At 51.4% G+C, this 26,141-nt stretch overlaps 1 protein-coding gene across 1 annotated transcript in view; it reads right to left on the bottom strand.

The window, feature by feature from the left end:
- Positions 1-26,141, bottom strand: part of Shb (SH2 domain containing adaptor protein B) — a 122,008-nt gene continuing 95,867 nt past the window's right edge. Inside the window, exons 4-6 of the mRNA XM_020157883.2 lie at positions 23,375-23,546; positions 18,131-18,250; positions 1-831 (exon numbers count right to left, since the gene is read on the bottom strand). Of these exons, the coding sequence (XP_020013472.2) occupies positions 648-831; positions 18,131-18,250; positions 23,375-23,546 (476 nt within the window). The 3' untranslated portion in view covers positions 1-647. The remainder of the gene's footprint in view (positions 832-18,130; positions 18,251-23,374; positions 23,547-26,141) is intronic.

Below are 26,141 nucleotides of genomic sequence, written 5' to 3'. Positions count from 1 at the left end.
TATATTAAATGGCTATTTTATTTACACACCCTATTCATAAATAATTGCATCCTCTTTTTGACTGCACAATGATTCCTTGAAGATCTAATGATTACACTGAGTGACTAAGAGTAGATGGGGACTTACTTGTGTGCGTGATCACATACTTTTACTTATGTGCTTGTGTGTGCACCCACAGAGACACACGTACACACACACACCAGAGAGGCAGCTCCAGGGGCCTCCTGGACTCTCAGAGCCAGCCTTTGGCTCCCAGCACCAGTGGGAAAACTTTGCCCTACACAGGTGTGAGTTCGTGACAGCTGGAGAACAAAGAGATGCACCCCAGGGAGCTCCTGCCCCGCCCAACCGCTGGAGCTGCTCCGCCTTTGTTCATCCTGGAAGGCATCTCTTTGGATTGCAAATATTTTAATTCACAGAAACTCGAGAAGGGGTGGGGTGGGGGCTGGGGCGGCAGTTGGCTGGCTGTCCCTCTTCACTCAGGCCTCCTCCAGCCCCATAAGTGGCAACAGCATTCTAAGACATGCAGTGGTGTGCTAGTACCATACACACAACACAAACTGGACATAGCTGGCAACACAGCCACACTGGTTGGCACTCTGCTGGCTCCTCCAAATCTGTCACAGAGCAGGGCGGAGCTGGTCCCATCACAGGGTCCTCACAGCCACAGGGTAGAGGAGAGACAGATGCTCGGCCCCTTTGATGGGTAGCTTCCTGGTGGTATAGTAGTGGATGACTTCCGGGACACTGTCAAATGGAGGACTGTTCTGACCCAGCACGTACTTCTCTTTGGTTTTGGCCAGTTTCATGTGCATAAAACCCTGGTTGCTCCTGTAAACAAACACAGAGGTCAGAGATATGCATGGTGCCAGGACTGTGGGCCAGGTATGGAAGGCTGAGGAGCAAGGGAGTATTTGTCACAATGCCATGCATTTTTGCTCCCATACCCACACTGAGTCCCAGGGTATGGGTCCTCTGGCACTGAGGCTGAGGCCATATATCTGCTAAGGTGCAAAGACTTCCCACTGCCTGGGACAGAAGGGAGCCCAGCCACAAAGCTACGAACTGCACCTGTCCAAGCAGGACTAAGTCCCAGGACCTGCTGAAGTGCAGCTGCACCAGGGAGCAGTCCAATGCCATCAGTGGACCAGGGACCAGCAGGAACTGCTGCCACCAGTGTACTTCTTCAGGGGAAAAAAAAATTGGTCTCTTTTGCCGTTACTGATACAGGTAACTGTTTAAGCCTTGGCAGGCCAAAGCAAAGGATGTCCACATCTCGTGTCATGACAAGAGTTCAGGACAGGAGTTATCACATGGTTGCCAGATAAGTAAACAGTGCGAAAGGGATGTCCTCTTCCATAGTAAAGGACCACATAACCAGGGACTACATTTCCCAGCCACCCTTGGGTCTGGTTAGCCATGTGATGAGCTACAGCCAATGGAATGTGAGTGGAATGGTTGTTCTCTCCCAGCCTGCTCCAGGCTTCCTCTGCTCTGCAGTCTTCCAGGTTTCCTCAGGCAGAGATCTTTTCTTCATGTCACTGACCTGAGGACACTCCTGCTCCCTCATCTGCACTAAATGGCCTGCTTCCCCTGAGAGCATCATGGAGGAGCAGGGCTAGGTCTCTGTGCCCACTATACCTGGCTTCAGACCCATCTGGGAAGAGCTGCCCAGGTCTGCTGAAGGAAGAGCAGTGGTGGGTCCTCAGAGCTGGGAGCCACAGTGGCTCATGCCCATCTCCATCAGCCTGCCTTTGCACAGGCTGTCCTTTCCCTGCCCACTCAGCCAAGAATTGACTCCATCATGACTATGTCTTACACCTGCAGATGACAGAGGGTTTCCCAAGCACTGCTCAATTTACCAAGTGTCTGTCACTTAGAAAGCTAGGGCTTTGGGTAGACCTCTTCCTATCATCTCCAGGGCCTAACATTGGGCACTGGTAACTTGTGAGCAGTCCTAGGGGCCTGGCTTCCTGGAACCTACGGCCACCTGGTGAGGCTGAGAGCTCTGCATGGTCTCAGAAGGGCTGCAGTCTTTCTGAGTGCCTATGCTCCCACAGGCACACTGGAGGCCTTAAACACCTCTCCTCCAGTTGGGAATGAGTCCCCAAGCACTCTCTGTTAATGCCATTTTCAAATGGGCAGAATAAATGCTTAATGAAGCACGGGCACTGAGCAATGCATCTGTTCATAATAATGTATTTAGAGATGTCACCCTCAGCTTAAAGGAAATCGTTCAGAGAGCAATTACATTTTCGAGAGAATAATTCCCGCGAAGAACTGAAATTTAAATCAAGATTTTTTTAAGGTTGGCAATGTTCTAATTACAGAGCCTGTGGCAAGTTTCACTCCTCAGTGAAGGGTCACTCCACCAGAGAATTGCCTCGACATGTTGGAAGAAGCGAGCGACGCGCTTGCTCAGGCCCTTGGAAAGGAACATGTATTAAATGAAAAAGTAATGCTCATGTGAGTGACGACTCATCTACCCAGCACACCACAGCATCCTCAAATTGCTCCAGGTTGGAAAGGGGAGCATTTTGACAACGCACTGAGATCATGTTGCTAAGGAATGACAGGGGGTTGCTGATTTCTGAGCTCCCAGAGGCCCACTCAGCCTGTCCTGGAAATGGAGTGAGGGGCGCCAGCAGGGAGAGGAGTGACTGCAGCATATAATTCCCCTCTGTGGGTGTGGAGTAGTGTAAAGTTTTTGGGAGCTAAACCACAAGATTTGCTACTTGCTTCCCAAGTAGCTGGGATTATGGAAGTGTGCCACCATGATCAGCCATCACACTGTCTTCTTCTACCATCCAATGGGCAGTGATGGTGGCAAAGGCTCTGATAGAGCCACAGGGGGAAGCTGATGCTTCTCCATTCCCAGGCCCTGGGATCAGAATGGCCAGCAGGTAGTAAAAACTGTGCACTGTGTGTCTGCTGACAGTGAGGCAAGGTACCTGTCAGGCTGAGTCCGAAAGTCCCTCCTGCCTTTCCAGACCTGCTATTCCTTCCTCCCAGACACTGTCATTTCACCTATTTAAGTACCTACTAGCTTGTCACCCTGAGTAGGCTGTGCTGAGGGGCTTAGTTGGTCACAAACTGCATAGGTCAAGGCACTAGAGTCTAGGCCCCAAGAACCTCCAAGTCCATGGCCTGACATCCCAGGCAGAGGGAGAAAAGCCTGCATGGACTGGGGCTCCAGCACTGTTTCTTGTGGTTGTCTAGCCCTCAGACAGTCCTTGTGCCTTGCTGGGATCTGTCCCTGGTACAATGATGGCCTCTGAGGGTGTGTACAACCTTAGTTGCCTGGATTCCTGTGTGTAAACACCATTTGACGCTGGCCTTGTAGGCTTCTGTGGAAAGGGGCCTGGAGGCAGTCTGGCCCCTAGTCCTGCTCTCACTGAGGCACTGGTCTGAACAGTCTTAGGGGCCAATGATTCCTGTGTACTTCCTGTTAACCAGGCCCTGTGCTCTTGAGTACTGAAGCTCAGACAGGGAAAGTGAATAGCCCTAATCACACAGCAATCAACAGCAGTGATGCCAGATCTTCTTTCTGGAGGGCCTGTTCTCTTGCCCTCCATACTTCCTAAACCAAGAAAGGGCCCTATGTAACCTTCAGTGTCTGATGTGAGGCTGGACAGGGTGGTAGGCAAGAGGTGGCAGACACTAAGCAGAAGCCTCTTGCATGCTGAGCCTCAGTATCCTCAATGCCTATTTCACCAGACTGATGGCAGGGCAGAGACCTAGAGGGGCCAGGAGTGAAAGGCTACATGTGGCACATACCCAAGGGATTGGGAACAGTGTATGCTGACCAGTGAAGTCCTCAGCCACAAAGGCAGGATGGTGACCCACCCCAAAGGGTCCCAAAAGGATCTGCCAATCTTTGACCAATGCAAAGATCAGGTGACATCTTGTTCATATGTCAAGAGACGTGTTATAATAATACATCCTGATTGGACACAAAGTGCCCACAATTGAGAGGCCATTGATCAACTAATTTAAAAAAGGCTGCTAGAAGCCTGGCACGATGGCTTATGCCTGTAACCCCAGTACTCAGGAGACTGAGGCAGGAAGACTGGGAGTTTAAGCTGGCCTTTTGTTTGTCTTAAAAACAAACAAAAAAACACCATAAGTGACTGCCAATAATGGCTTTAATGACTTCTAACACTACATAAAAGAAGACAGCAGAAGTTGCATGAGAGCAAGTCTCCATCTCAAAAGACACTTGTCAAGGAAAACCCTTAACATTTCTGTGGAGAGCCCAAGGGTATATCAGATAAAGGGTGTGCACAGGGGTGCCATGCATAGCTGTTCTGAACAGAATGCTTTTGGAGCCAGAAGCAGCCTGGGTGTTGTATCTTTTTACACCCCCTCATTTGCTATCTTGGGGGGAACCAGAGCTATAGAGATGCATAGCATGGGGGGCTGCAGGTACAGCCAGAACCCAGGCCATGGGCTGAGTCTCCCCCGCCCCTCTGCAAGGCAGCATATGATGTTGCAGCATGGGCACCACCATGGTTCTGGGAAGGCACGGGTCCCTGGGGAGCTCTGACAAGCTCCTGTATCAGCCCTGTCTCCTTTGATAGGACATCTTGTGAGAGCAAAGTCACAATTAGGGGTATCTCTGGTGGGTGACCTGTCTAATGAGTCTTATAAGGCCGGTAGAGGTGGAGGCGGGTTCTGGGGCTGTCATGGCGCTCAGATCGCTCATTATCATCACAAAAAGCACCTCCTTGTCACCATCACTAGGATTAGCAAGGGAGCCTGGTGCGCTGGCCTAATAACAGGCCCCACCTCGCCTCCTAATCATGAGCTTTAATAAAACATCACTCAGCCTGCAGCTGCCCGCCCCACAGAGCAGGGTGCGAGGCCTCACCTCTCGCTTTTAGACCTAATTGCTTGATGCATATTTCATGAAGAATTCTGGGTAATAGTTATGTTAAATTGCTTCTTTTCATGATGAAATGACTTAAAAACACTTGCATATAATATTGATGTGGGAGAAGGAAGGAAATTGCCCTTTGGGACTAGTGTGTGAGACCCAGTTATAGGAATCCACACACAAGGGATTGCTGGTTCACCTTGGCCTAAAAGATGGTTGAGACCTGCTTTCTTGACCAAGATGCCCTGCAACATTGTCCCTCAGTTAAAAACCATCATGCCTCCCCACTGCCACTCAGAATTAAGGACACCAGTACTTTTGGAGTTCCTGCTGGGTACCAGGCACTGAACAGAGCTGCTGTTACCTGTCATCTAAGCTGTGTAGCAATGCTACCAAGCTGGCATGACTATCACTGTTACAGATGTGAAAACACGATCAAGAAGATCGTGTACTTGTCTCATGGGACAAGGTGGGGTCAGGATTTAAACCTATGTCTGTTGGACTCCTAAGCCTGTGCTCCCAGCTTAGGCTGCATTCAGAGCCTATAGCTACCACTGCAGCCTCATTTTCCTACTCAGCCTCCCGTCCAGGTGGTTCCAGGTGTCCAGGTGGGTCTCTGTGAGAGAGAGAACCCTGTCTGTTCTTTGTGATGTTCCTTAGCAGGCTGAGGTTACTCCCCCTGGGCCCAGAACACCTGCCTGCCCTGCAGCCAGGGCACTCCACATAAGCCACCCTCCCTGCCTCCACAGGTTACCTAGTCAGGTCTGCCCAGAACAGAGAAATGAGGGCCCCTGCATCCTCCCCTGAACTGTGAGCTCCTAAGGCGAGCTGAATGTTGCTCTACCCTGTCTCCCTGGTGGTCCATCCAGGCCAGACACAGTGGCTGCCTTTCCTGGTCAGCACTGGTCCCAAGATAGCCAGGGAGGTCTGGAGAGTGAGCCCAGAAAGAGGCAGAGCCACAGGTAGCTTCCAGAGGGTCAATTCTACATGGTGGGTACAAAGGCACCTGCCTCTCAAATCATGAAAAGTCTTGCCCAAGGAAGGCCACAGAATAGGCCCTACCCCCCTGCAGGTGCTCCTCTCCAGCACTCCTTATAGGCACAGTCTCCTGTCCTTTCCCATGCCGTCACCTCTGCTGCTCATACCCTGCTCAGCCCACAAGTGGACAGTGTCCCTGTGGGCCTGCCCAGCTTGGCCATTACCCTGCTGTATGGACACAATTCCACCATTAATGTGATGTGCCTGATGACCTTCTGAGTCCACCTCTCTCTTCTCCCTTCTACCAGATCCAAAGGACAGGACTCTACACCATGAGGTGTGGACAACTCACTCCTAACCAAAACCAAAAGGGGCATGGTTCTAGGGACATTAAGAAGCAAACTTCATTGGTTTTGGCCACACTTGGAAGATTCAGAAATGCAATTCTGAAAGGTCATTGTCACTGCTCGGTAGTCTGGGCTCTGAGGGCAAATCCTCTCAGGTCGGACATTCGTTCTGGTAGCTTCCTGACAACCTTTTTCCACCGGGTGGAGAATTTTCTCAAAATTAAGTCTCTAGTTCTTTGCAGCCTAATAAAATTGATTTCTGCCTTTATACACAACAAAGCTTTCATTTTATTATTTGGTTAGGATTTGACCATGTTAATTACGGGTTTTTTCAGCATGGCTGCAAGTAATTGAGTTCTACAGTTACTTACTATCGGAACTGATTGCTTTCAAAAAGTGTGACTCTCACAAAAGTAAGTCAACCCTTGCTACTCCCAAGATGCTTCTGGTTAAGACTGGAGCAATTTTGGACAGAAAAAAGTATCTTCCTAGCCTGACAATCTGAACTCAAAGGGGTCCTGCTGCTCTGTGGAGGCTAAGCCCGAAGTCTTGGTGGTGATGCCCAGATCACACCATTGCAGGCATCTGGGCCTCAGTGGGGTCACTGTTGCTTATGCCGGAACGCATGCACAGCCCCAAGTTTGTAATTACTGTCTCTGGCACCATTCTACTTCCTCAGAGGACACTGCGCACAAGCAATCATTTCCTAATACCAGGTACCAGGAATACAGACATGGTTCTTCCTGGGAGGCTGTGTCCAGCACATGGCTTGCTCGTGGCAAGCCAGGAGGTGGTAAGAATTGTGGAAAGGGCACAGGGTTGGGGATGCAGGCACTTGGCATGGCCACAGATGAGCCCCTGTCCTTGTGGGGGCAATATGGAGATGGTCGGGGGAGCTGGGGATGGCTGGCCAGGACCTCTGGGTTTATGAGGCACATCCCTAGCCACGAGCTCACTTATGCTTCACCACAATACAAGAGACTACTGCCACCCCCATTAGACAGATGCAGAAACAGAGGCTACAAAGCTGGCAAGAGGCAGGATCAGGATTTGAACCGGCGATTCTGGCTCCAAGCAATCCACCATCATAGCCACAACACTGAGTGGTCTCTCTCTAGTAGGATCACCCCCACCAATTAGAGTACCCCACATAACAGGCACAGAGAATCAGAGAGAGTTGAGATCAGAACCAGGTCTTCTAACTCCATAGCCAAGAAGCTTCTTGCTTTGCCTCATTAAACAATCTATTATAAAAGAGATTCATTGTGGAAAATGTAGAAAACACAATTCCATTGCTTATAGATAGCTGCTCACCACAGTGGGGCACAGTGCCTTACTGTACTTTCCCCACACACAGTTACAGGCTAGGCTGAATCCTGTGAGCACGTTCTATTACAATCATGGTTCAATTTGGATCTTGTGATTATTTTCATCCTCAATGCAAAATCCAAATGTTTCCTGAGCACCTACTGTGTGCTGGGCCTTCCAGTGGTGGAGAGACAGAAAGACACACTCCCAAAGAAACGCTCAGTCACAATGCATACCTGGATGCTAAATCATTTCAGATCATAGCACTGACCGCCAAGGTCAGAAGCCTCAGCTGTTAGAAGGCAAATTCAGAAAACTAGTTATATGCCACCTAGTTTTAACCTGGAAACTAAAACTGGGTAATGTTTAAAAATAGTCACCCCAGCCAAGGTAAGGGAAAAGGGGACACCAGAGAGGCCTCTGCTCTAACCGCAAACCTCGTGCCTTGCTGTGGCAATTTCCTGGAGTTTCTCCTTTCAATTTTATTTGCCCTCTAAGGCCCTGCTCAAATACCACCACCTCCAGAGGCCTTCCAAGATACCCAGCCAGACTTACCCTCCTCTGCCTTCCCGTGTGTCACACTGATCTCCTACCTCCTTGGCTCCTGGTCCAGGCTGTGAGCTTGGAGGCTGAGGTGCTTTGTTTCTCCAGCTAGCTGAAGGCCTGGTGTACAGCAGGAATCCCGCAGTGAGAGGGGACTGCAGCTTGCTTATAAGCCCTGCCCTGAGAGTCTGGGCAGAGAATGTGACAGGCTGATCCCCAAGCCTGGGAGCCATCAGTCATGTGTGGATTTCCAAAAGGAAAATAGCAGGAAATAGAAAAGAGGCTCTATTTAAAGCATTTCTAATAAGCTAGCTTTGGCAAACCCAGTTGTTTCTGATATTCCTCTAGGGTGAAGTAATCTTAAAAAGAAAAAGAAAAAAAAAAAGCAGAAAAAAGCTAAAGCATTATTAGACATGGCAAAACCTACCCAGAGCTAGAAGTAGGAGGGAGACTGCTTGTTGTGGGAGTTACTGGGACAGAAGTAAGCTAGAGGCTCTAAGAACAGAGAAAGGAGCGGCCTGGGTTCCAGCCTGGCAGAGGGCCAGAGCGTACACACTTCAAAGTGAGTGAGAGGCCAATCCTCACTCACCGCAAAACACCATTTTTATTGCTTCAGCATTTGAACTATGTAAAACCTGACATCTGATTTTACAGATCTGCCTCAAATACCAACAGCGTTTATGGGGGAAGGAGGGGAATTAAAGAGTGCTTATGGGGCTCAGAGGGGCCATAAACCGCCTGGGACAGGAGGAAGATAATGTGGTTTCTGCCAATAATGTGCCTCAGGAAGGTCCTTTCCCCATACTGGGACTCAGTTTCCCTCATTTAAAAGCCAGACCCAGATGATTCAGGACCCTTCTTCTGGCTCTAACTGCTGGGCTGGGGAACCTGCATTTGACTTTGGGATTTTACTGTATGAAGCAAGTTGCTTCAAGACCCCCCAGATGCCTCTAAGTGGAGGCCAATCAGGTTTTCTCTGGGGACTTTGAGTTGCTTACCCAACTCTAAGAGAGGTAAAGCCCTTTATCACTAACACTTTCCTGGGGTCAGCACAGACTCTGGAATGACCTCCTGCACTGGCACAGCCTCCCAGACTTCAATGGACCTTTCAATTCCACCAAGTCCATCATGACCTTGAGCCAGGTGACATCCCCACTGCATTCAGGCTCTGATCCTCCACTTGTAGTCACACTCTTCCTATGTAGACACATGGTCTATAGCTGTCCTCATGGTCTGTCCCTGTAGCATCCCATAGGACACCCCCAAATCCCAACCAACCCATTTACAGATGGCACCTGCGAAAATCTTGTTAAGTAAGTCATATTAACAAGATGTTACAAATATGATTGGAAAAAAGATGTTTCTCTTGTTTGGAAGACCACTGAGCAACTGAAGAAAACATCCTGGGGCAGGAGAGATTTTCTGGCGATGGGTGGGCAGTTGGAATGCCTCCCCTGGCATTTAAGCTACACAGGCAGATTGATGTGGGCTGATATGGGATAATTAAAGTATTGGCTGGAAATGTAATCAGGACAGCTTAGCAACTGGAGAGGACCAGGGAGCTCTCGGGGAACAAAGGGCACTGCTGCATGCTGGGCTGGGCTGGGAGATGGAACAGGCTGAAAAGGGACCCCCGCCATTGAAGGGCACATCTGGCCCTGCCAGGTCAGGCAGTGCTCTGGGCATGGATTGGCAGAGTAAGGCAGAATGAGCAGAGCATCTCTTGCTTTTGTTCTGGGACGTGGTGGGCAAGTGGGGAGTTAAGATAGGGGGAGTGTATTTTCTTAGCTCTTTTTAAAATCATTTGTTCCTGTCTAGGTTGCAGCCAGCAGTACCACCACCCACCCCACCCACTCAGAAATCTGGACATGACCCTTGAGTCCTCTATCTTCTTCTCCCTTGTCAGCTGTCCTTTCTCTCCCTACTGCCTTGTTCTTTATTGATTGGCCATCGCAGGCTCCTGAGCTGCCAGCCCTTTACTCCTTCCCGATATGCAGGTATGGCCAGTGGGGCTTTGGAAAACCTTCATCTCACAGTAATGGAGGCCACCACTCCATTACTGACCTCAGCATCTCTCTGCTACCAGATGCCCTCAGCTTCAACCCTTGGTGGAAACTGAGAACTTCCAACCTTAGATGGAGCAAATGGCTGAGAGGGGCCAGGAAAGAACAGTGGCCTGGAAGTCAGGCAGATTCTGCCTTTGCCCTTTGGTGGCAAAGTTGCCTTGGACAGGTCCCAGAGCCTCTCTGAGCCTTGGTTTCCTCCTCTGTAGAGGAAGCAATAAGGAATTGTGCCTTCTACACTAACTGCTTGAGGGATGGACCCAGAGAAAAAACCAGAATCCCCCATTGGGTTAGGTGCTTTAGATCTCTGGACCTTCTAGATGTCACCAATGTCCAGGGAAAGATGCCAGGGAAGTGCCGGCATAGGGCTTGTAGTCCTGTGTCCTGTTGGAAAAGGCATAGGTCCTGGGCTACACTGTTGAGAACTGCTTAGGCTCTGGCTGGATTTCTCTGGCTCTGTTGGATAGGAAGAGGTTGTTTTTTTCTGCTTGGAGACACCCATAGGGCCAAAAGAAGGTATCAGTTTGCATTAAAATCCTAACTCTTAGCTGTGGCATAATGTGATCACCAGTTTATATACCTGTAAGAAGTAAGGCAATAATCTTGCCTTTTCACATCACAGACTGTGACAGTGACAACTGGATTTTCTTGAGCATCAGTCCCCTGCCAGTGCCCTGACTATACTATCTCACTAATGTGTTTCAGCAACCCACAGTGGTTGGTGGGGCCGTATGATTTGCTGGAGATTAAATGAAGAACAGCTGGAACTTAAACTAGGTATTGCCTGAACATTTCCCAAAGGAAGGGGGGAGATCAAGAGTCAGGACCGGTGTAGGACCTCACAGCTAGTCAGAAGCAAGGCAGAATGGGACCCCAGTATCCTGGGAACTAGCCAGCTTTTGCCACACTACCCACTCCAGTACTCCTGAACTGCCACAGCATCAAGGTAACGGTCCTGCAGAGGGTCCTGGAGTGGCCTAGGAAGTGTTTCAACACCTGTGGGGCACATTTTCTGCCATTCTGAGTAAAGGGACCATCACTGAATGCATCCATTCATCCTGCAAGGCATCTGCACATACCTCGCCCCCTGCAAAGAGTGGCTGAGCAATCATCTAACCTTCTAGAAGGGAAAAACATGAAGCACACAAGCAGAAATCTCCACCAGCGACAAAGGAGTGAGAAATCCTTCAAGTATTAAGAAGAAAGCCTTCCCCAAGCCCCCATAGCTCTGTCTCAGACAAACCCAAATGATGCTGGAAAACAGGGCCTGGGAGGTAAGCCAGAGACAGGTAAGCTTCTTCTCTTTGGGACTCAGTTTCTTCACATGTGAGTATTGCACCAAGAGGTCTCTTTCTGTCCTCTAAACCCCAAGAATTCTGCCCAGTGTACTCCTGGTGCTGCTGTCCTGGCTTGTTGGAAACATGCTTCCCTGTGAGATGACGAGACCACAATGAAGTTCTGGTGGAAATGAGTATTTGACTCACATCTGAAGATGAGGGGGGGAGAGCTGGAGAGGCAGAAGGATGGGGAGGAGGACAAAAAGAATCAGCTCCAGCTACTAAGGATAAGCTGAGAGATCAGAGAAGTAACTTATTCAAGCCCACAGAGCCAAGGAAGGAGGCAGCCTGAATTGTACTTTCTCGTAGAGATTTGACATCTCAGTCACAGGAATGGAGGACTTTCTCTAGTTATAGCCACATAAACTCCTACAACTGTAAAGGACAGTGGATGTGGGCATTGAGAGACTTCTAAGTCAAGCCCAGAAAATCCAGGAGGCTCTGGGCCACAGTGACCCTTCCCGACCCACAGCTCTCCAAGTCTATAATGAAGACAGCTGAGTTACTATTGACTGAGCACCTGCTACCTAGCAGACACATGACGCACTTCTCGTGTATCATCTCTTCACCAACACCCATGTGACACATTTGACAGATAGGAAAGTGAGGCTCAGACAAGTTAAGCTCCCTTGTCCAAGATTATCCTGCTTGTATACTGAGACCTGAGTTCCCAGAGCCAAAGGAGATTTTTTGAGGCTGCAGCTGTCTCCAGCCTGGAGAGGAGGAGGGAGAAAAGGAAGGTGGCAACTTTCTTCCTATCTCTGGGGCTGCAATCCCTCCATAGGGGCTCCTCATCAACCCCACTGCCTCAACCCTCTTCCTTCACAAGGACCAAGGATACCGCTACCATCCTCCACCCCTCAGCGGGACAGCAACAGCTATAGTGGCCTGCCTGGGGCCACCTTCTCCTACAGTTTTCCCCTCCAGTTTTGCCCCCACCTGGCAGCTAGGCAGGATCACAGGGCACATGGCCAGGTACCCAGGACCCTGTGGTCAGAGATGGGCAGTGTGAGGGTCTGGAGGCAAACAGTGCATGCCTGAGCCACATACACCTGCTTCCTTGAAGGTGTGTCCTTAATAGGGCTCATCACGCCCTCAGGGATCTGGCTGAGGACAAGGGAAACCCATGAATGAAGTCATTCTGGTGCTGTGCAGGAATTTAACTGCTGGGGAGACCTGCTGTGGTCTCGGAGGGGCCACCTTGGAGCTAAGTGAGTCTCAAGTTTCTTTTTGTGTGTGTGTATGTGTGTGTGTGCGTGCGCATTGTATATGTGTGTGTTGCTGGGGAGGGGACCAGGTGTTTTGCACATGCTAGATAAGCGTTCTACCACTGAGCTACATCCCTAGCCTTGAAGCCTCAGATGTTGGCCCAACAGGAGGAATTGAAGTCTGGGCTCCCTACTGAAGGATGCAGGGTGCAGCCTCTCCTTAACCCCACCTCTCCGACCCTGCAAACCTTTATTATTTCTCGCTCCTGGCTGTCAGCAGCAACAAACTAAGATTAATCACTTGCCCACTTGCCTGGACCCAGACATGCCTACTGTTTGAAAACTCTCTCCTTCACTATATAAATCATTGAAGGGAGAAAAGAAAGAAAAGCACCTGTACTACATCCTCTCTGCAATTCCTGGACTCTGGACACCTACATACCCTCCTCTGCTAGAGCCCAGGAAGCATCTGCTGGGGAGAGACTGGGTGCTCAGCTGTCAGCACTATCCAGTCCAAGCAGATGCAAAGGGATGTCATTAAGCACTGTGAAGGGATGGAGGGGTGTTCTTCATAAACGTTCTGACCTTCCAGCACCTGGAGATGGAAATGAGGCCCATTCTCTCTGCTTGGACTTAGGGGAAAGGCTGTGCACCTTATCATGGGGCTTGTAAACTGGAAGCAAGTGTGCTGGTCAAACTTTTAGACCCTCATTTTGTATTACTTATTTTTGTGGCGTGGGGACTAACCTCAGGGACTATGTTGTGCAAGCGCTACACCACCGATCTGTAGCTCCAAACCCTCATTTTAAAGACACCAACAGGGAAGATGATAGCCCTACACATTTAGCAGAAATAGCTTGGTATCTCCTCCAAGGCTCTGTCCCCACTGCTGCTTCAATGGTAGTTTTGAAAAGCCAGGAGGAGCAAAATCTGACATTTAGGGAGCACCTGCTGTGTGCCAGTGCCTTGGTTGGGGCTCACCTGTCCTGTCTACTTTTACCCACAGGCCCCATTTCCAGGTGAGGTTCAAGGAGGTAGCCACTTGCCTAGCAGCACACAGCTGGTAAAACATGGAGCCAGGATTCAACCACAGGAACCTGATTTGAGAGCCTGGGTTTTTTTCCTTGTACATCTGGAAAAGGGCATCTCTTTTCCATGCCTGCCTCCTGGCCTCTCACAACAGGCCCCTCACCAGCCCTTGAGCTGTGAAGACTCCAGTGGTGTGGGTGTGGCACATAGGGCACAGGGAGGCAGGAACTGTGTCCCCTCCTCAACAACACTGATGGGTGCCCCTAGTTCTATGTTGCAGCTTAGAGAGCATCACAGCACCCTGCTCATGACCTTCAGGGACTCTTTGCTGCCCTATGGATAAAGTCTCCAACCCTTGGCCTGGTGATTGGGACCACAACTTTCCTGGACTCAGGTCAGTGTAATACTTGTTCTTATACAAGTTCCATGTCCTCTGCCTCTGTGCCCATTCTCCCTTCTCTGCTCACAGTCTAAGACCTGCTCATCCTTCAAACACCCCCCCTCTCTGGTCCCTTCCCTCAGGCACAGCCCAAAGTACTTTCCACCCTGGTAGCTCTAAACATTTCCTACATGCTACACATTCACAGGTGTCAATGTCCTCCCTCCCTTGTTAGCTGTGAGTTCCTGCAGGGCTCTGAGTGGAACAGAATTTAAAGGGCCACAGAAGGCCCCAGACGGCTCAGGCTGGCATGTGGGAGCATGATGGAAGCAGGCCAGGCCCCAGAAGTCTCTCTGAGGCCACATTTGCAAGGATGCTGGCAATTTGCCTCTGGGATTTGAAAGCTAAAGGATCCTTTTGTGAGATCTCTAAGAGGCTACTTTTCCCACTTGGGTGGGGACACTCCCTGCCTCAATAGAGCTGGGGCTGGGACCTCCCCAGATGCTGGCTTCCTGCCTGCCAAGGCCTCAGAAGTGCTACTCTGGGTGCCCTTATCCCAAGGATGGGACCCCAGGTCCCTTACCCAGCAGGACTGACCCTCCCTGCAGCTACAAACTCTGCAGTCTTTGAAGTTCCCTTTTCCTCACCTTGTCCGGATTCCTTTGCAAAAACTCATGAAATCAGAACTTGTGAAGAGCCACTCATAGTCCAAAGTGCCTGAAGAACCCTTTTAATGAGATTTCTCATGACTTTTCATACCTTTCCCCTACTGCCTGCCTTTCCAGAGGCAGGAAACTGTTAGTTCCCAATTTTCTTGCCAATTTGTGAAGGTTCAACCCTCTGCTTCCCTTGGCTACAGTGAGCACTCCCCAGGGGCCAATGGTGGGTACAGGATCAGCTTGTGCGGGTCCAGTCAGGCTGAAGGTGGAAAAAGGGACAGATCTTCAGGCAGAAGGGCCAAGAGAGTAAGTAACTGACTAAAGCCACTCACAGGACCTCCGAAGCCAGCCTTATAGGAAGGGAATTTGCCATGGAGGGGCTACTGAAATGTAACGGAGGAGGGGGTAGAGGTGTTGTCTTGGGTCTCCATGACAGTACAGGGAGACTTGGGGATCCGAAAAGTGCAAGCGTGGCTGGATTCAGGAGTGTATGTGGTTCCCCAGCAACAACAGTTGTCACCTTCACTGTCAGTGTGGTTAAGTTCGGCCAGGCAGCCTAGGTCCACTCCCTGTTGGGGCTCACTTTGCTCACCCATGAAGCAAACAAAGGACTAGACAGGCCTCTAAGGTCACTTCCATGGCTGGCACCTGAAGGCCTTCTGACAGAGTATAAGGAGTGCTGGGGAGGGGGTGGGACATCACACCACCTCCACTCCAGCCTCAATTCTGACAGAGGCCTTGGCAAGCCACTCAACTTCTCCTCTCAAAGAGTTTAGGAATCTCTGCACACACACCCGCCCCCTGCTACCCTGCAGGCCCATCCTAGGGCAACCATACAAGCCTTCTAAAGTGTCCCATCTGCTGATATGGGGAAGATGAGGGGAAATGAAAATGAGGTTTAAGTATGAGCCAGGAGCAGTGGCCCCATCACTGAGAACTCTGACAATAACTGTCCGGGCTCTTCTGCATGTCCATGGCTTTGCCTGGGCTGTGCCCTCTACCTGAGATGCCCTTCTAGCCATCCTTGCCTAGGGAACACCACCTTCTTTTAAAGGCTCACATGCAGCCTCCTCTCTGTAGCTTCTCCTGGCCCTCTGTGGCAAGGACTGCCCATACATGGGTCAACTCTGGGCTCCCAAGGTCCTCTGGGCACACCTGTTTAGGAGGCACAGAATGAACTGGCCTGCTGCAAGCCCTCGGAGCTGGGGCTTGGCTGTCTACCTTGGCTCTTTCTGATGCTCAACCCAGTGCCTAGTACACAAGGCTCTAATAAATGCCTTCTGAGAGAAGATGGAGTGGGTGGAAGGCCTTGTCTTCTGGGGCTAGTCTCCCCCAAATGTTTTACCCACTTTAGAACCCTCACAGCCAGACCCAAGGCTCACATGAAAATGGCCAGAGGCGTAAAACCAGCATAGCTGGAATTCCAATGTCTATTTGCATCCATTCCTGATAATACTGTCTCCTGATAGCACTGTACATGGGGATGCCTTTTGGGGCCTCAAACAGCAGTGATTTCAGCAGGGGGATGAGTTCCCTGAGTACTTGGAGATTGTCAGACGCAGGAGTGACAGTCCAGGGTGACCAATGCCTAGAGAGTTCACAGGCTGGCTGGATCTGTGAGGAAGGCTGGTGACATGGGAGTCCCACTGCTGATACCTATAGCTACAGGACTCCTGTAGCTCAGAAGAGCACCATTCCCCTGGGTGCTGCCTGGTATAGAGCAGCAGGGAGTCAGTAGCCCTGGCTGGTCAATGTGCTGAGAGGATTGCCTGTGCTCCCTGCTGCTGCCTCTCCTCAATCCAGTTATGGCTCCCTGGCTCTGTCTGGCCACCTGCAGCCCAGCCTGCTGCCCAGGTGAGGTTTAGCACATTGAATTTCTCTCCACTGTAGTAACCGCTTGGATTCTCCCAAGCCGTCAGGGCTGACAGCAGATAATGAAACATGTAGACGCCAGCAGCTCAGAGACCAGCAACACTCCTACTTTTTTTTTTATTCATATGTGCATACAATGTTTGGGTCCTGAGTGTTCTCCTAACTGGCTAGAAATTCTCTGCATCCTCCCTGCTGGCTGGTGCTCCAGGTTGTACCCCACCCCCAGTGACAAGATTCTCAACTACCATAAGGCAGCTTTGGCTGGCTCTAAATTTTTATTATCCCTGTTAGAAAGTGTGTCCTCTCCTAGAGCTGGACTCTGCCTGCCCATAACTCCCCTATCTGGGGACCCCTGACCACATCTGTTCCACCTGCCCTGATGGTCCTTAGGAGATGTGTCGTCCATACATGTCTCCACATACCCTCCCTCCTCCCAGTGCCTCTGCATCTCGTCCAGCCTCTGCCTGCTGCTCTCCCCGCACAATGAAGTTTGTCACTGTCTCTCTCAGGGCAGAGCCCAGCACACCAGGCAGGACTGGTCTTCAGGAGAAAACACAGTCCAGCCTCACTCTCCCTGTCCGCACAGAGACCTATCTACACTGCTGGCCTGTGCACAGGCTCTCCTGACAGGTTTTCTGCAGGCCCACTCTCCATCACATGGCCTCTAGTAATGATGAACTATGCAAAAAGGAAGCCAGGCAGAGGCTTTGCTACTCTTGGGTGCCGTCAGGCTGCAGGGTCAGGGTTTGCATACTAATTATGTCACAGACTCTGTCCTTGCAATTCCTCCTTCCCCTGGGCCTCAGTTTTCCTATCTGTGAAATGGGTTTTAGAAGCTCTTTTGGGTCCTACCCAGCAATAGCACTGAATGATGCAGCACTCAACCAAGATGCCTTTTCTTATTTCTGAGCCTGTCCATGCCGACAGAAACTCCTCATGGGTCAGAAAGGCCTGGCAGTTTGCAGAGCAGCCACAGGCAGTAATACCTGTGGGAAACTTCCCAGCTCCTCCTGGCATTCCTCTGAAAACCAGACCTATTGAAAAGACAACCTGGAGACGATGGAAAAGGATTGCACAGCAGCCATGTGACACTGTGGAGAGTCAAACAGCTGCTCTCGAGTCCTGGCCCTGCTCCTGAAGCCAGCCATGCCCTCTCTGTGAGCTTCAGCTTCCCAGGCTGCAGAATGGGAGCACTGTGTTCCTCATCAAAGGTCTGTGGTGAGGCTTAAGACAGGGATGCAATATGTTGAAGCTTGGTACAGGTGCTGGCTCATGGCACATGTGAGAGCAGACCTATCCCTGCTTAGTTACTATAAACTCTCCAACAAGGCCCTTCTCTCTGGGAAGGCAGCAAAGGCAATGAGACAGCTCCTCTGTGTCTCAGGATAGTGAGATCAAATTGAAAAACCAAAGCTTGAAACAGTGAGTGCCGCCAAGTTTCCCAGGGGGCACTGCGGATCTTTCTATCACAGGCCAGCAGTGGTGTGTTCCACAAAGACCACCTGATGGGCAGTGGGTGTGTTATACTTACTTCAGGGACAGGGAGTAGTCATGTTTGCTGGTCTGGCTGTTCCGGACAAGGTAGCTACACTCCTTGCAGAGTCGCAGCAGGTTCTCGGCATCTCCTCTGCTGATGGCTCCATGATACCATCTGGGGAGAGGGCAGAGCGCAGTCAGAGCCCAGCGGAAACAGGGTGCCCCCAGCCTGACCTCCAAAGGAGGCTCAGCACCCTCAAGAGGGCAGTTGCTAACTCCCAGCGTCCTGTGACAAGGCAGGTATGCATTGGTTCCTTTATTCAATAGCTGCATGCGAGATTCTGGGGGAGAAGAATGAGCCAAACCCAGAGCTCCCTTGGTAATCACATAGTGTACCCTGGACAGACAGGTGCTGTGGGGGTGAAATGAGGCTGGATCATGTGGCTAGGGACTACAGGGGACTGCTATTTTAGGCAGGGTCGCCTTGTGAAGAGAGTGACACTTCAGTGCAGGCTTGCAGGAAGCAAGAGAGGCAGCCAGCAAGCATGGCAGCTGGAAAGGAGCTTTTCTGGCAGAAGGAAGAGTGGTCAAAGCAGAGGTCCAAGGCAGGAGTCTGCCTAGAATGTGCTAGAAACATGCCACTGCGACTGGAAAGAGGCTGGGAGGCAAGGATGGGCAGTGTGGCCCCAGAGGTCTGAGGCAGGCCAGGTCTGGAGAGTTTCTCTGAATGACATGGAAGCCACCGGCGGGTGCCAACAGGAAGGCCATGCTGACTCTGTGGCATCTGAGAGACAAAGTGCAGTGTTCTCTATGCAGTACAGGAGTGGCTGCACCATACTCCTGCCAAATGGCTCTGCCATGGATCGGGCACATGGGAATCCCAGCGTCACTGCTTCTGGACACTGCCCATGCCAGAGGGGAGCGAGGAGGTGTGGAGCAGTGAGCCCAACTCTGGGTTGTGAGGATTGGGAAAACTGGAGGGGAAATTTCAGTGCAAGAGTAAAGATGCTCTCTGCCACCAAGTGGGTAGACCCCAGACTCATTGTTGACCTGAGGGCCTCAGGGGCCGGAGCCAGTGGAAGGTGGCAAGACACGAAGCTACGGGAAAGAGCAGAAATGCAGGTGGGTAGCTGCTGGAGCCCACCTCATCCCTACAATAGAGGCTTGGCTGGGCAAACCACTGAAGCTGGCAGAGCCCAGGCTCTCTACCAACTTAGGGCCATGCCAGACCCTCTATGGGTTGTGAGAATGAAAGCAGATGACCCAAAGGAAGGGCTTTGCACAGCCTGGAGTGGAGTGAGTTTCAACATGTGGCAACCACAAGCATCAGCAAAAGGAGTCAGGACTAGCAGAGTACACGGGCCACGTCCTGTCTATAAGGAATTGGCCTGCAGTCCTTGGGCTGCTTGCTACAGTCCCAGCTGACATGGGGACACTACCTTCCTATGCGTGCCCTGGAGACAGGGCTTTAGCAGCTCTGATGTTCTGCCTAGAGAAACCCCCACTGCCTGTCATTGTGTGCTTCCTGCCATGGACAAGGCTGTATCCTAAGCTACGGTAAAATCATGACCTAAAAAAGAGCAGTCTATAGAAAATGGGAGGACTGGAGAGTAGATGGGAGTGTCCCTGTGCACTGGGAACGTGACTGAACTGCCCCCGGGTGGGGTCAGGGTGTGCAGACGACAGACTAGCCTTTCTTTCTACGGCTATACAGAGACAGGAAGCGGGATGAGGGGGGGCGGTACACCAATTGCTACAGTGAAAACATTTCCAGAGATGCCTAGGCCCAAGTTGTGGTTTAGAGCAGAGGATACATGGCTATCATGGGGAGCAAGTGAGACAAAAACAGAGGTGACTTCAGAAATGAGAGGTAAGAGATTTGGTGAGGTGTCCTCCTGGAGAGTTTGCCTGTGCAGCACACCCCCAAGTGAGCCAACAGAAACATTTTATTAGGAAAACAACTTCCAGCCATTTGAAGCTGAGCCGCCCTCAGGGAAGAACCAGAAGTAGTCTCCTGGGAAGTGCTGCCTGTCAAGTGCTGCCTGTCGTCAGTCCCTCCCTGAGCACAGCAGCAAGGCGTCAGTCCCTCCCTGAGCACAGCAGCAAGGCGGGCTGGGCTGGAAGAGGGAGCCTCCCTTGTTAAGGGTAATCCCTGGTGGTAAACAGGATAAGCTGCCAGGTCTTCCTGGTGCTCCCTGAGGAGAGGAGAGAAAGGCAGGCAGGGGCCTCAGGGTTGAGGATCAAAGGAGAGACAGAGCAAAGGCCACTGGGTCAGGAGCCAGGCAGCCACTGGGCAGCCTGTCAGCAGGAGGCTGTAGCCCAGGAGACAGGCTGGGCCTGGGTGGTCCTGTGGGGGAAGGGGCCAGTTGAAAAGGGAGTCCAGGCAGGAGGCCATCTTGGGGACGTGCTGGACCCCAGCTGGCCAGCCAGGTCAGAACCGGGGAGATTAGGGAGATTCGACTGTTTCCATTCATCCCATCCAATATCCATTGGCTCATCCAATATTTACTTACTGCTCACCACATCCTTGATCTCACGGGGCTGACGTGGAGAGGGCGAGTCAACAAACAGATAAATGAGACCATTCCAGAGAGTGACGAGTGCTACACAGGAATACCCGTGGTAAGGCAGGGACTGGAGCAAGGGAGCTGCCTGCTTTGGAATGGTCAGGAGAGGCCCCAGAGGAGAAACCATTCAAACCAAGAATCTGTATTATGAGAAGGAGCCAACTGTGTGAAGAGCAAAGAAAACATCTATGCAGTGGAAATAGCTAGTGCAAAGGTTCTGAGGCAGGAATGCATTTGGGGTGTCCACATAGCAGAAAGGCAGTGTGCTGGGGGAAGAAGTGTGATTTCATCCTAAGCATACTAGGTAGTAATGAGTGTTACACAGGGACATTACTTGCTCTAGATCATCTGAGGAGGAGAGAGTGAAGCGGAGACAAGCAAGGAGCCACTGCAATGGTTCTGAAGGTGGGAGGGATGGGTGGATCTGACGGCAACATGGAAGAAGAACTGGCAGCATATGGTGACATGGCAGAAAGGAATCGGATAACTCTAGGTTTGTAGCCTTAACTTTAACTAGACAGATGTGATGGAGTTGAAGGAGACACGAAAGCTGGATGAGGAGGTCAGGAGCCTGGTTCTGAACACGTTAAACATGAAATGCCAGGGAGGCAACTGGGTGTAGGAGTGAGGAGTTCTGGGAGAGGTGTGGGCTGAGCGATATACTTATGAATCATCACCAGGATCCTGGGAGAGACTACCCAGGGAGAGCACATAGCTGGAAACTGAGCCCTGGCAAGGCCACCCTTCAGGTCAAGCAGAGGCAAGGAGCTGCCAAGGAGCAGGAAACAGTGACTGGGGTGGGGGTAGGGGGAAGGAGAGGCTGTCTGGATAGAAAAAGAGAGCTGGCTGTGGTGGGTGAGAGAGAAGGGGAAGTGACGGAGTGGGGAGAAGTACCCATGGCTCTTTGGAGACTTTGTTCATTCAGCCGACAGCCATTTACTGAGAGCCTAATACATGCCAGGCACTGTTCTGGGCCATGGAGAGGTGATGGCTACCCAGACAAGTTCCTGCTGTCACGGGGCTTTTGCTCTCAGCAGGTGTAGTAGCTAGAGGGGGATGTGCAGGTTAGTTTTTTCACTTACTTTGGTAAAGTTGGACTGGAACCTGTTTACATACTGGTGGTAACAATGACATAAGACAGAGAGGATGGGACACAGGTGGTCTGAAGTGGATTTGCCTAAGCATACCTCTGGGGCAATGACTCCGGACTTCTGGAAGACCTGGATAACCTGAGAATATGAAGCATCGGGGAACAGAGAAACCCGTGTGCCTGATGAGGGTCTTGTTGGGCAGGAAAGGGAAAAGAAGGGAGCCCAGCTTAGTCGGCGGGTGGGAGGGGGGATAGACAGAGGACGGGCGGGGCCTCGGCTGACCCAGGCAGGCCTGGTCACTGCTTATCAGGCTACACATGGACTAGCCTCTCTGGATCACACTCTGTTTGTTGATTAACAAGTGCACTGTTTGATCAGAAATAAACAAAGCCAGCCGTGCAATCTGTATGGCCGTGAGATCTGACTGATAATATTGGCTGGGAGCCTCCTCGGCGAGCTCCGCACAGCAGGAGCACAGTACCTCCACAAAGGAGTGCAGCCTCCTGGGATGACAACACGGGCTTCCAAAGGTGGCACATGACATCATTTGGAAAACCCTGCATCTTGCTCACCAAGCAAGCCTTTCCTCTCCTCTGTGTGTGTGTATGTGTTGTGGGTGGGGAGACCACCGGCTGAGCAAGACTAGGGTCCCTGGGCCAAGACTAAAGCAGCACAGATTACCCACAAGGAAGGCTCATGAGGAAGCATGCTGGTTCTACAAAGTGCCTACTCTGTGCCAGGCAGGTGCTCAAGGTAGGGATGAGAGAAGTGTAGTAGGAGGAGGAAGTAAGGGAAGATAGGGTCCCAGCGGTCACGAGGCCGGGTCCTGATTTTCCCAGCTATGCAGAGTATGAGAACTCCTTTTATTATACATTTGCTTACAAATGATACACATGAAGATACCTGCTTTATCAAGTTCCTGGAGAAACTCATTCTAGCCAAGGTACACGGCATAATGACAAAGTGAAAAGGCAGTCTAAGTGAGGGCAGGCCAAGGAGATGGGACTTTATTCTGGATGTAATGGGAAGCCACAGAAAGTTTCAGAGCAGGGCAGGAACCTGCACACAATTAAGGACCTGGCAGAGCATGGGAGATTTGAATATAATTATAGTCAGGAGGAAGGACCAGAAAGGGCGAGGCTCGCCTACTGCTGGAGGCAGTGAGAAGAGAAGTCTCCTGAGAAAGGGACTGACAAAACTCAAATCAAGGGTGCAAAGGCCTTGCAGAGTTAGTATCAAACAGCTGTAGGGCAAAAACGACCAAACTAGAACTCCGATTTGCACTGAGGGACAGGTCTCATTTATATTTAGCTTTTCAAGAACTTATTCGCTGCATGAGGAAATTAGAAAGTAGGATAGAAAAGTGAGGGATGAACTGTGTAGTTCCTTTACTAGCCAGAGGGTAAGGTGGCAACATGGTGTGGAGAGACAAGGCCTGGAGCCAGGAGTCAGGAGACGCATGTTCCAGTCCCCGGCTGCCACAGCCCTGCAGGAGCCTTGCCCTCCCATGAATCACAATCTGCCCCTCTGCAGCGAGGCAGACGAAAGGCCCTGGACTCCACTTAAAGGACAGCAAAGAAGGAGTGCTCAGCCACGACAGGAACTAGGGTTGGCACTGGGCTTCACTTTGGCAGAACTTACATTTGCTTTTCCAGTGGGACAGTGGGATCCACTCTTTCTCCCAGGACCCCGCAGAATTCGGGGCTCCCATGTTTGATGGGTTTGAAGCCCCCTCCAGGAGCACGGAGCTGGCGCCTTCGGTCCCGCGAAGGTGAGGGGGATGACTGCCGCTTCTCGGTGCCATTGAACTGGGCTATGAGAGCAGAGAGAGAGAAAGAGAGGGTGCATGGTTACCTGATGTGCCGCCTGGGTGGCTTTAGTGGCACACAGTAAGGCAGCCTTCACCTACAATTTGCAGTAGGGAAGAGTTGGAGGCAAAGAAAAAACACAGCTCCAAATATGTTGGCTTCTGCTACGGTTTGAGGGTGTCCCCAAATTTCATGTGCTGGAACCTTAATTGCTCAATGCACCAGTGTTGGGAGGTGGAGCCCGGAGGGAGGCCTTTGGGTGGGGGGGGGGCGGAGCCCTTGTGAACAGCAGGCTGAGTACTTGGTACTGGGTCAGCTACCATGAGCAGGTTGATGAGAGCCAGGTGGCCCTTCCTGTTTTCTCTCTTTGGCAGCTACCTACTCGCCCTTCCACTTTCCACCAGAGACTAAAGTGGCATGAGGTACTGTCTAGCACCATGCCCTGGGATCTGTCATTCTCCAGAACTGTGAGCCACAACAATCCTCTTTATAAATTCCCAGCCTCAGATATTTTGTTATAACAACAGAAAACGACTTCCTGAGACAAGACATGTAGGTGCTACATGATTGTGCAAAGCCACACTGTGTGTGGGGCTGGATGTGTCTCTAGAGACCACTGAGCTCAGCCCAACCCCACAGGAAACTCCTTGTATCTCCACCATGGGGGGATGGCCCTCCTGGGCGGGGTGGGGGGGTTGTCCTCTACATGGTTCTTCGGAGAAAAGTTGTTCCTTGTAGTGTCTCCAAATGGCTCTTCCACCATCTTCCTTCCAGCCAGAGCCACACTGCCCCCTTTTCTCCTGGTCCAATCCAGCAGCGCTCCAGCCAGGGCCCCTATTGCATGTCTAAGTCTGCTCTCGCTCATACTGATCCCCTGCATGGCCCAGACACAGGTGAGGTCTGAACAGTGTGCCACAGTGGAGACCAAAAACTTCTTGCCCCTTGGCCTGTGGGCCCCCAGTTCACCTCACAGCTCTGAGAAGGGCACAGGACATCCCACAGAGAAGATAATGAACTGAAACTGGGGTCAGTTCCTCTCCTACTGCTGCCCATCAGTGCCTTGGCTGAGTTACTCACCCTCTCTGAGGCCCCATTTCCCAGCATTCTAGGTGAGAGTGAAGACAGATGAGAAGACACCTGATGGCTTAGTACATGGGGTATCAAGTCTGCCAGGCCCAGGCCTGCAGAACGAGGTTCCTGAAGCTGCCTCCAGGTGCAGCATCCAACCCATGTTCTCCATGAGCCTCACCAAGGCAGAAAGCTCCCCTCTCTCTGCCCAGCCCACATGGAGGCAGTGAGGCAGCCTCTGGTTCTATGTAGGGCAATTAACCCCTGTGACTACAGACTGTTGTGGGGAGACCCCCAGCCCCACTGTGGCAACATGCTGTCAACTAGGATGGAGGAATGCAAATAAACCTGTTCTACATCTCAGTCACCGAGCAGTTTCTTCCACAAGGGACCTTGAGGCATTTCTGTCCCTCCAAGACAGTTTTTCTCCACTTATCACTAAAGAAAATTGGGAAGGGAGGCTTCTGCCAATCAAAGGCTCCAGATACACTGGTCCCACCTGCTCTCGTGATCATATTGAGTCTGTGGCCTGCCTGTCTCCCCAGCAGTGGGTTCTAGCAGGCAGTCCATCCACCTGAAACACTCTTTCAAAGCTGAGGAAACAGCAGTGAACAAAATAAGACAAAAAATTTACACTTGATGGCTCAGAGTCCTGGTGAGGAGGGACAGGAATAAACATGCATGCCCATGGCTGGTGACAAGCACCACACAGACAAATACAGCAGGGCAGAGGAGGCCTCTTGGAAAGTGATGGTTGAGTAAGCACCCGAAGGGAAGGAGGGGTGTCCCATGGGAAGGGCATCCCTGGCAGAGGGAGGAGCAAAGTTTAGGCTCTGAGGTGGTCAGGGAGTAGAGCATTTGGGAGGTGGAGGGACCTGACAGTGGGGCCTTGGGGGTTTAAGGGACTCTGGTTTTGTTATGAGACAAGGACAGAGTGTTTCAGTATTTCGTGGGGGAAAGTGCTGTGCTGAAAAGAGATGGAGTGCTGGGGTACGTGGAACCTTAGCTACAAGAGAGAAGGAGATGGTGGAGGGGGAGTGCAGGAAGAAGGGGCAGGACTCATTCATGTACTCCAAGTAGAGCACACAAGGGGGGGTGGGGGGGGGCAGACAGGATCAGAGGCTACAAGCTGAGCAGTGGAGGGTGGGGCTGGCCTTGCCCAGGAGGGGATGACTCGCTGACACTCAAAGCTCTTTTCCAAGCCCTTTGCATATGATGGAGGTAGGGGTCCTGAGATTGGGGGCTTGGGGTAAAACCCAGAGCTGGGCCCTGGCATCTCTCCAGCAGCCTGGATCTCCCTCTTGGCTCCTGCTGAACCACACAGCCCCACAAATGGGGTATATGTTCTTGGGTAGGGGGAGGAAGGAGTAAGGCAGGTTCTGACCAGAGCACCCACCTTGCAGATGGGTGTGGGTGACCTGGGGTGGGGTTGAGTTCTGGGGCCAGGTGGACAGGTGGACAGGGTGGTTCTGGAACCCCCTTCTAAGGAACTTGGTCCTTTGGATGGGGACGACCACTCTCAGGTGGGTGTG

This window comes from Castor canadensis, chromosome 13 (genome assembly GCF_047511655.1).
Source record: "Castor canadensis chromosome 13, mCasCan1.hap1v2, whole genome shotgun sequence".
NCBI classification, from domain to species: domain Eukaryota; kingdom Metazoa; phylum Chordata; class Mammalia; order Rodentia; family Castoridae; genus Castor; species Castor canadensis.
This window is presented reverse-complemented; position numbering and strand designations above follow the sequence as displayed.